Below are 10,608 nucleotides of genomic sequence, written 5' to 3'. Positions count from 1 at the left end.
ACATGAAAAGGGGCTCATATAGTATTCAGTTTCAGTCGGGATCAAAACCGGAGACATGAAGGAGGCGATACTAGAAGACCCTCCATAATTCAACAAAACTACAGTATCTGTCTTGTCTCAGTTGGGGGGAGACATATGGAATCTCTCATTCACTCCTCACGACACTCACCATGAGCCGCTTGTGGAAATGTTTAGGCCAAGCATCTGGATGTGTTTGATGGATCTCTCATGAAACGCGTGAGGTTTCACTGAAGGCCAGAACAGTTTCAGAGGAATGATGGGATGGATGGAGGGGTGATGAGCGCCCCAGTTTCCGACACATCTACACAAAATGTCCAGCACTGATTTGTGACCTGCTTTCTGCGCTATCTGGATGATGGAGTTACTGTTGAGAGGTCAAGCTGCTCGTTCCCACAGAGCTTAAGACAACAACACTAAAACCAATGCTGTTGCCTAACCTCCTCATAGTGAAGTGGAAGTTCTGGGAGTTTTATCTTTCATTGTTTCAGATCTCACCTCAACATTAGCATGGAAGACCTTAAATTTCAAGTTTTAATGTCACATTACTGTATGTGAGTGGGTGTTTAGTCAGTATAAATGTACTGTATGTGAGTGGGTGTTTAGTCAGTATAAATGTACTGTATGTGAGTGGGTGTTTAGTCAGTTTAAATGTACTGTATGTGAGTGGGTGTTTAGTCAGTATAAATGTACTGTATGTGAGTGGGTGTTTAGTCAGTATAAATGTACTGTATGTGAGTTGCCCAATATCATATGGAAGGCCTTTGTCCAACCTCATAGACTCTGACCAAACAATACAGCATAGCCATTTCCTGCAGGCAAATGACCTAGTGGCCTCATGGGTGGAATGTTATTCATATTTTTTATAATTTCATAATTAATAAACATTCTTTTTTTAAAGCCGCCAAAAATCCGATGTTTCTATGTCAAACGGTTTTGTTATATTTCTATCTTCTGTGATGTATATAAAGTGTAATATTGGGATGCAAACTCAATGTAATACATTTCAACTCTATATCTGACATGGTACAGGTGTCTTCTTTCTTTAAGCCCATAACCATGTGTGTGAGGTGTATACATTTGTTTCAAAGTAGATTTTTTTAAGACGACCAAGAAACACTCTGTGTGACCCTGATTGGTTAAGAACTAACCAGCATCATAGCTATAGATCGCAACCAGCATTAAATGTATCTTCATTACTTTATTCGACCACAACCACAATCAGTTTGCGCACAGCTCCTGGAAGGACACAAAAATTGACACAACAACTGGAGCTCCCTTCCACTGTATGGGAAGAGAAATAGAACAGACACCCACATCAATCTAACACCCCTCCTCTATATGTCTCCATATGTCCCCCATACCCCTATGGCCTTGGTCAGAGAAACCACTTCTATAGCATGTCTGCCAGAAACCTTAAGACACAACAGAGCTCTCGTGTTCGCGTGGCATCTGGGTTATTTCAAGGCTTCCATCCAGCTAGCTGTTGAACATATATCACAGTCTGGGTAATGCATGCATGTCACGCAGGATACATCAGACTGTCAATCTGTGGGGGCTCGTGTTTGCCAGAAGGCTAGGACGACGATATGGGTTTCATCACGAGGGACATAATGGTGGACAGAAAAGATGAGCTGGCTGGTCTGGATTTTGCTGTTTCTAAACCTCGGTTCGGGAAAGTGCAACCCTGCCATTGAGAAGGACAGATCAGACAGTCAAAGGTAGAGTTATACGTAAAATATTTGTAATACTATAAAAGTCCCATAAAAGAAGAAATCAAAATGAAGAAAAAAATGGATCCATTAAAAATATAGTTTGTGAAAGGAATTTTTCTCTTTTTGAAATGCAATTTACACAATATATGACCTCTGCTAAAAGTCTATATCGGTGTATAAGACCAGAACTGACTCTATTGCCTCTACTGACTCTACTAACTCTACTGGCTCTACTAACTACTGACTGCTAACTCTACTAACTACTGACTCTACTAACTCAACTGACTCTACTAACTCTACTAACTACTGACTCTACTAACTACTGACTGCTAACTCTACTAACTACTGACTCTACTAACTACTGACTGCTAAATCTACTAACTACTGACTCTACTAACTCTACTAACTCTACTGACTCTACTGACTCTACTAACTACTGACTCTACTAACTCTACTGACTCTATGAACTCTACTGACTCTACTAACTACTGACTACGAACGACTGACTCTACTGACTCTACTGACTCTACTAACTACTGACTACGAACTACTGACTCTACTAACTCTACTAACTCTACTGACTCTACTGACTCTACTAACTCTACTGACTCTATGAACTCTACCGACTAACTACTGACTACGATCTACTGACTCGACTGACTCTACTAACTCTACTGACTCTACTGACTCTACTAACTACTGACTACGAACTACTGACTCGACTGACTCTTCTGACTCTACTAACTTCTGACTCTATTAACTCTACTGATTCTACTAACTCTACTCACTACTGACTCTACTGACTACTGACTCTAACAACTATCTCTACTAACTACTAGCTCTACTGACTCTACTAACTCTACTGACTCTACTAACTCTACTGACTACTAACTACTGACTCTATGAACTACTGACTCTACTAACACTACTGACTCTACTGACTTCACTACCTACTGACTCTAATAACTCTACTGAGTCGAATAACTCTACTGACTCTACTAACTACTAACTCTACTGACACTACTAACTCTGCTGACTCTACCAACTCTACTAACTACTGACTCTACTGACTCTGCTAACTACTGACTCTACTAACTCTACTGACTGCACTAACTACTGACTCTACTAACTACTGACTCTACTAACTACTGACTCTCCTGACTCTACTAACTACTGACTCTACTAACTCTACTGACTCTACTGACTCTGACTCTACTGACTCTACTAACTACTGTCTCTACTGACTCTACTGACTCAACTAACTACTGACTCTACTAACTCTACTGACTCTACTGACTCTACTAATGCTACTGACTCTACTGACTACTAGCTACTGCCTCTACTAACTCTACTGACTCTACTAACTACTGACTGTACTGACTCTACCAACTCTACTAACTATTGACTCTGCTAACTACTGACTCTACAAACTCTGTTGACTCTACTAACTACTGCCTCTACTGACTCTGCTAACTACTGACTCTTCTAACTCTATTGACTCTACTGACTCCACTTCAAACTCAGTGCCTCTTTGCTTGACATCATGGGAAAATCAAAAGAAATCAGCCAAAATTGTAGACCACAAGTCTGGTTCATCCTTGGGAGCAATTTACAAATGCCTGAAGGTACCACGTTCATCTGTACAAACAATAGTATGCAAGTATAAACACCATGGGGCCAGTATTGTCCTCTGGTCTGATGAAACAAAAATATAACTGTTTGGCCATAATGACCATCGTGATGTTTGGAGGAAAAAGGGGGAGGCTTGCAAGCCGAAGAACACCATCCCAACCGTGAAGCACGGGGATGGCAGCATCATGTTGTGGGGGTGCTTTGCAGCAGGAGGGACTGGTGCACTTCACAAAATAGGTGGCATCATGAGGGAGGAAAATTAGGTGGATATATTGAAGCAACATCTCAAGACATCAGTCAGGAAGTTAAAGCTTGGTCGCAAATGGGTCTTCCAAATGGACAATGACCCCAAGCATATTTCCAAAACTGTGGCAAAATGGCTTAAGGACAACAAAGTCAAGGTATTGGAGTGGCCATCACAAAGCCCTGACCTCAATCCTATATAAAATGTGTGGGCAGACCTGAAAAAGCGTGTGCGAGCAAGGAGGCCTACAAACCAGACTCAGTTACACCAGCTCTATCAGGAGGAATGGGCCAAAATTCACCCAACTTATTGTGGGAAGCTTGTGGAAGGCTGCCAAAAACTTTTGACCCAAGTTAATCAATTTAAAAGCAATGCTACCAAATACTAATTGAGTGTATGTACACTTCTGACCCACTGGGAATGTGATGAAAGAAGTAAAAGTTGAAATAAATCATTCTCTCTTCTATTATTCTGACATTTCACATTCTGTGGTGATCCTAACTGACCTAAGACAGGGAATTTTTACTAGGGTTAAATGTCAGGAATTGTGAAAAACTGAGTTTAAATGTATTTGACTTAGGTGTATGTAAACTTCTGACTTCAACTGTAGCTGTTTAGACCATCATTGGTCAAACCTTAGAGGCAGAGAAAGGAAGCAGTCAGTCTGAAGTCTTGGGCGAGCAGCTGCCTATTCTGACTGGTCCCCTTGTTGAAGTGACAAAATGAGAGAGGAAGTATAGAAGTGTCCTTAGTGGTTAACAGGAAGAATCTGGCAAGGTAATTAGCTGAAACCCAAAGCCTGATGGGGGATTGTGAAAGCTAGTGACAATAAGCTAGTTAGTGGCTGTGGTCAGGGTGGACGAATTGCTCTTGCTAATTTGACAGAGTTGAAAACGAGTTCCATTGACACCAGACCAATGTTTAGGACCGTATATACACTACAAAGCCATTACTCTTCTCCCTTTCCATCCCTTGTCGGAATTAACTCGTCTTTTGTCTTAAAGGACATGACAGATGTAAAATCATGTGAGTGTGCCATGCGGATCCTTGATCCTTGGTGATGCTTCAAGGTAGAGAGCTCTATTTTAGCACTATCATGTTGACCAATGGCCTCATTAGTACTGACTCAAAGGGAAAGAAGGCTAGCGTTAGCTACTTCGGTTTCCTCTATGTCGTTCAAGAGTGCATAATGGATGTTACTAGAATGTCATTGAATTTGAACTCTATTGAATGTCATTGAATTTGAACTCTACTGAATGTCATTGAATTTGAACTCTATTGAATGTCATTGAATTTGAACTCTATTGAATGTCATTGTCCTTTTTACACTGATATTTTCCCAAATGCAAGGTCCATGGCTGACATACATAATCGCCAGTGGACCTGGCTTCTCCTGGGTGCATTTTGAGGCAATTTCTACCAGTCATAATGGTTCAAGTCTCATGCTGGACGAGGTATAAGAAGACAACACTATGTTCAGTACATGGTGGCTTTGATATGATCACAGTTTCTAGTAATTCTGCAAGACATTTTATGAGCAATTCATTTTTCACATTTAGCATAATGATGGTTTATGTTACTAAAGGAAGTTCAAGGACATGCTTACACCCTGTATTGGAACAGCTTGTCTAATGCTCTGAAGTAAACCGTTTTTTTCAGTTCAAAACTGTGCAGGTGGAGATGCTTTGATTCCTGGTTACCTTACGACCAAATACGTGATATTACATCCGTGTGTCTAGCACGCGCAGTGCTCTCATCATAGTTGTAGAGGCAGTTCTGGTATTCCATTTCTATTAAAGAATCAAATTGTCTAAAGATCCTGAGCCACACACTGATTAATCAACTCACATGGATATTAGTGTCTCAAAACACCCTGAACCTCTGTCTGTCTACTGCTATTGTTTGCTCTTTCTAAGAGCATTGGTTTATCCTTATAAGCTGTCATCCATCCAACCCAATCCATCCATACATTCAACCCAATCTATCCATCCAACCTAACCCAATCCATCCATCCAGCCATCCTTCCATCCAAGCCAATCCAATCCAATCCATCCATCCATCCATCCAACTCAATCCATCCAACCATCCATCAACCATCCATCATCCAACCCCATCTATCCATCCAACCCAATCCATCCATCCAACCCAATCCATCCATCCATCCAACCCAATCCATCCATCCATCCAACCCAATCCATCCATCCAACACAATCTATCCTTCTAATCCATCCATCCATCCATCCAACCCAATCCATCCATCCAACCCAGTCTATCCATCCAACACAATCTATCCTTCCAACCCAATCCATCCAACCCAATCCATCCATCCAACCCAATCTATCCTTCCAACCCAATCCATCCATCCATCCATCCATCCATCCATCCGATTCAATCTATCCTTGATATAAACCCTTGATTAACTGTCTCTGACCTCTCTATATAAACCCATGATTAACTGTCTCTGACCTGTCTATATAAACCCTTGATTAACTGTCTCTGACCTCTCTATATAAACCCTTGATTAACTATCTCTGACCTGTCTATATAAACCCTTGATTAACTGTCTCTGACCTGTCTATATAAACCCATGATTAACTGTCTCTGACCTGTCTATATAAACCCTTGATTAACTGTCTCTGACCTCTCTATATAAACCCTTGATTAACTATCTCTGACCTGTCTATATAAACCCTTGATTAACTGTCTCTGACCTCTCTATATAAACCCTTGATTAACTGTCTCTGACCTGTCTATATAAACCCTTGATTAACTGTCTCTGACCTCTCTAAATAAACCCTTGATTAACTGTCTCTGACCTCTCTATATAAACCCTTGATTAACTGTCTCTGACCTGTCTATATCAACCCTTGATTAACTGTCTCTGACCTCTCTATATAAACCCTTGATTAACTGTCTCTGACCTGTCTATATAAACCCTTGATTAACTGTCTCTGACCTGTCTATATCAACCCTTGATTAACTGTCTCTGACCTCTCTATATAAACCCTTGATTAACTGTCTCTGACCTGTCTATATAAACCCTTGATTAACTGTCTCTGACCTGTCTATATAAACCCTTGATTAACTGTCTCTGACCTGTCTATATAAACCCTTGATTAACTATCTCTGACCTGTCTTTCTGACTTAATGTTGTATTGTCCTCTTGATAATCTTTTGTTTTATGTCAGTGATACACTGAAAGATATAAAAGGTACATACAAACACATCACTCACTCACTCACTCACTCACTCACTCACTCACTCACTCACTCACTCACTCACTCACTCACTCACTCACTCACTCACTCACTCACTCACTCACTCACTCACTCACTCACTCACTCACTCATGTGCACAAGTGCAGTTCATGTGGGCACACACATACTCATACACATAGATGTGAACACACACATACACCCACTAACCAAATGTCTTTGAAGTCCGGGTAGAATGGGGGCTTCTGGGGGCTTCTGTCATCTCAGGAACTATTCATGCAGTGTGCCTGAGGAGCACGCAGACGATCACCAGCAGTTTTCACAGCAGCTGTGTACTGACACTGCAGGAAGGGGTGGAAAAGAGGCTGGGCTGAAGAGGAAGAGTGAGCAAGTGAGTGCATGAGAGAGAGAGAGAGGGGGAAGGTGAGCGAGACAGAGGGAGGGAAAGACTGGAGAGGGGAGAAGAGAGGAGGAACGCTTGGACTACTGCCATTGTTTCCCAGCAACAGCGGGAGCAGGAATGTACTCTTTCCCCACCTCCCAGTGGGTTTTCTCTCGTTTCTTTCCCTCTTTTCCGTTCATCCCTCTCCTGGAGTTGCACCGTCTCCCAGTGCCTTACTGGCAGGAGAGAGAGGAGGAGTGGAACGGCGAGGCGTGAGAGCGCTGCAGAGGTGAAGACTGAAGGGTTACCAGAGCGAGAGAGAGAGAGAGAGAGAGAGAGAGAGAGGTGAAAAAGAGGAAGAGGGAGTGGTTAATGAGTGAATAGGGATTGAGAGAAGGCAGGCAGGAGTGCTTAGATGGAGCGAGAGAGGGAGAGGAAAACCGCAATAGAGAGAGAGCGCTATTGGAAGGTGTGTGTTGGGAGTTTACACATGGAGAACAAGATCGCAGCGAAGAAGGGGAACAGAAAGGAAAGGTGTTGATATAAGAACAGAGGAGAGCTGAAGACCAGAGGAAAAAGAATGGAAAATGGAAAGACGAGATGTTTGTCTGTAGAGCTCTGGTGACAGAACTGCAAAACGTTTGTAATCCAGGAACAAACTGAGAGGAGGCACTTCTACTTTCTGGACTGCGTTTCTGTACCTGGGAGAATTCTACTGGCCTGAGCACATTGTCATCACACTGCGCAAAGGTGACTATTGGGAAAAAAAGATGATCGGTCTCAAGGTTGCACCAAACCTTATTCTACTCTTTCCTCAATCAGCTAAAATCACCTAAAACTTTGGCGGACCCTCTTCCCCCTCGCCGGGACCGCTGTACTCCCAGCCACGTTTGCCACCACTGACACCCGTTGCCATGCGTCAGCCCCACCTCTTCCAACTTCACCGGTTTCCACAACTCCCCCTCCGTTTGGAGCGTAGTAATTTCTCATCCCCCCTCATTAAAAACTATCCCACCCCTCCTGAACAGTCCTTGCACGTCGGGACTATGGAATATTCCGGCTCTATACTGTGATGATTATGAGAAAGCACAAGTATCGTCACGTCTACAATTTGTGGCTAGGAACTCGGAGTAGATAATGGATTGGAGAGAACTGTGAGTACTGTGGCTCTGTCTCTTGCGAATGTCTTATTTACTTCAATTTCATTTTTTTTTTTGCGCTTTGTATTTAATTTCCATCCTCATATTCTCATGTTGTTATGGATAGTACATTATGAATGATGGGAAATTCAAACTATCAATGTTGACAGTCGGACAATTTTTGTGAGGGGCAGTTTTGCGCTCCAAAATTGTTTACTTTACCCTCGTTCTATGCTCAAAAAGCTCTGCCTACCCCCCTGGCCTAAGCCTGCCTCTTCATACTTATCATTGAGATGTCACTTTCTGAAGTTTGACCCCTACTACACTCTCTTTCTTTGGGTGGGTGGGGGGGGGGGGGGGGTCATACTCTTAACCCTTATCCACCTCAAAGCATTCCACCCCTCTGTACTTTGCTGACTACACTATGTTTACGACTAGCAAGTCTCAATGTAGGGTAGTAGGGAAGAAGGGTTGAACGGGTGGGCGTGTCTTGGTGTAACCACCCAAGTGAGTCTCCTCGCTTATGCCATGCTCTGCTAACACAGCCGAGCAACAGGAGTGTAGATAGAAGTTACTAACCCCTAACCACTGACACAACATCAGATATTTTTCATCCTCCATTTGGTTATGGTTTGAATTGTAGAATAAGGTAATCCAATCCTAGATCTGAGGTTCAGTGGACCTCTTCTACCTCGAGCCAAATTACATGTGTTGGGAGGGGCTTGGAGCTGAGACAGACATCTCAATTAACCAATGGAGATACCTCTGTGTTGAGTGATCGGGAGCAGGGTGAAGTTGCCCCTAGACCCTGATCTTGGGTCAGTTTAGCATTTTCCCCACTAATGGTTAAGGATTGGGGAAGGGGAAGCTGATCTTAGATCTGTACCTAAGGGAACCTTCACTCCAGAGCATATGATCCCACAGGGGCGAGGACACGTGGTATTGATAGTGGCTGAGTCATTGGCCTTTTCTCAATTGGATTTGCTCAACCCCTGTCTTCTCTCTCCTCCTTCCAATTGTGCCTTATCTTGAAAAATGTCAAAGGTAATCGAGGTGAGGTGGCGAGGAAGAAGCAACGTGGATGAAAATGCACTTTTTAGTTCTACAAAACATTTTATAGATAAGTAAAAGGATAAGTAGCATATCATTTTTTTTAAATGTTTGCATGCTTTTCTCCTTCGAGAAAACAACAATTGCTTCAAAGGGGGTGTGGCAGATATCAAAACTCTTTCGTGAAGGACTCAGGTAGGACACGCATGACTATCCTCGATGAAACGTGGCTATCGAGGTTGGGAGGACTCTTCCGTTCACCCACTAAACAAATTGACACTCTCCTCGGCCACTTATCGCTTTCCGGAGGAGAGAAGAGAGACCAGAATGAGGAAAAGGCCCTTCGAGGAGCTGCTTGGTCTGCTGACACACCCCACAGTCTGGCTCATGCTGCGTGCTCTCTGATCTCGAAACGTAACGAATAGAGCTGATATGATTCTCGATCCTACATGACAGAGAATCATGTCTGTTCTACAACATGTATTTCCATCTGACATTCTGTATCAGTGAGGTGAAACTCTGTCTGTTGCAAATAGAAACGTGATGAATAGAACTGATATGATTCTCGATCCTACATGACAGAGAAGCATTGATAACACTTTACAATGGAGGGGGGGGGGGGATATATAAGGCATTCATAACACATGAAACCAGTCATAACACCTTTATGAAATCAGTCATAACACCTTTAGGAAACCAGTCATAACACCTTTATGAAACCAGTCATAACACCTTTAGGAAACCAGCCATAACACCTTTAGGAAACCAGTCATAACACCTTTAAGAAACCAGTCGTAACAACAACCTTCATAACAAATTTGATTCAAGATCATTAATAAGGAGTTTTCAAATAAGGTGTTAATGAAGCATGTCAGTTCTACATAATATAATTACATCTGAAAGCTCTGTAACATTTGCACCCTTTTGAGTAGGTCCCTGGTGTGGATGGGTCTCTTCTTGGTAATATAGTGTGGTGGGTCTCTTCTTGGTAATATAGTGTGGGTGGGTCTCTTCTTGGTAATATAGTGTGGTGGGTCTCTTCTTTGTTTTTTGTGTGGGTGGGTCTCTTCTTGGTTTTATAGTGTGGTGGGTCTCTTCTTGGTAGTATAGTGTGGTGGGTCTCTTGGTAGTATAGTGTGGGTGGGTCTCTTGGTAGTATAGTGTGGTGGGTCTCTTGGTAGTATAGTGTGGTGGGTCTCTTGGTAGTATAGTG

General features: G+C 42.6%; 1 protein-coding gene across 2 annotated transcripts in view; it reads left to right on the top strand.

Moving 5' to 3' along the window:
* The first annotated feature begins 7,280 nt into the window (after positions 1 to 7,280).
* Positions 7,281 to 10,608, top strand: part of kif26aa (kinesin family member 26Aa) — a 64,018-nt gene continuing 60,690 nt past the window's right edge. For both annotated transcript variants that reach the window (XM_082961650.1, XM_014143835.3), the window contains exon 1: positions 7,281 to 8,360. In XM_082961650.1, coding sequence (XP_082817776.1) covers positions 8,344 to 8,360 — 17 coding nt within the window. In that variant the 5' untranslated portion in view covers positions 7,281 to 8,343. The remainder of the gene's footprint in view (positions 8,361 to 10,608) is intronic.

The sequence above is a fragment of the Salmo salar genome, chromosome 15, assembly GCF_965601325.2.
Source record: "Salmo salar chromosome 15, fSalSal1, whole genome shotgun sequence".
Classification (NCBI taxonomy): domain Eukaryota; kingdom Metazoa; phylum Chordata; class Actinopteri; order Salmoniformes; family Salmonidae; genus Salmo; species Salmo salar.
This window is presented reverse-complemented; position numbering and strand designations above follow the sequence as displayed.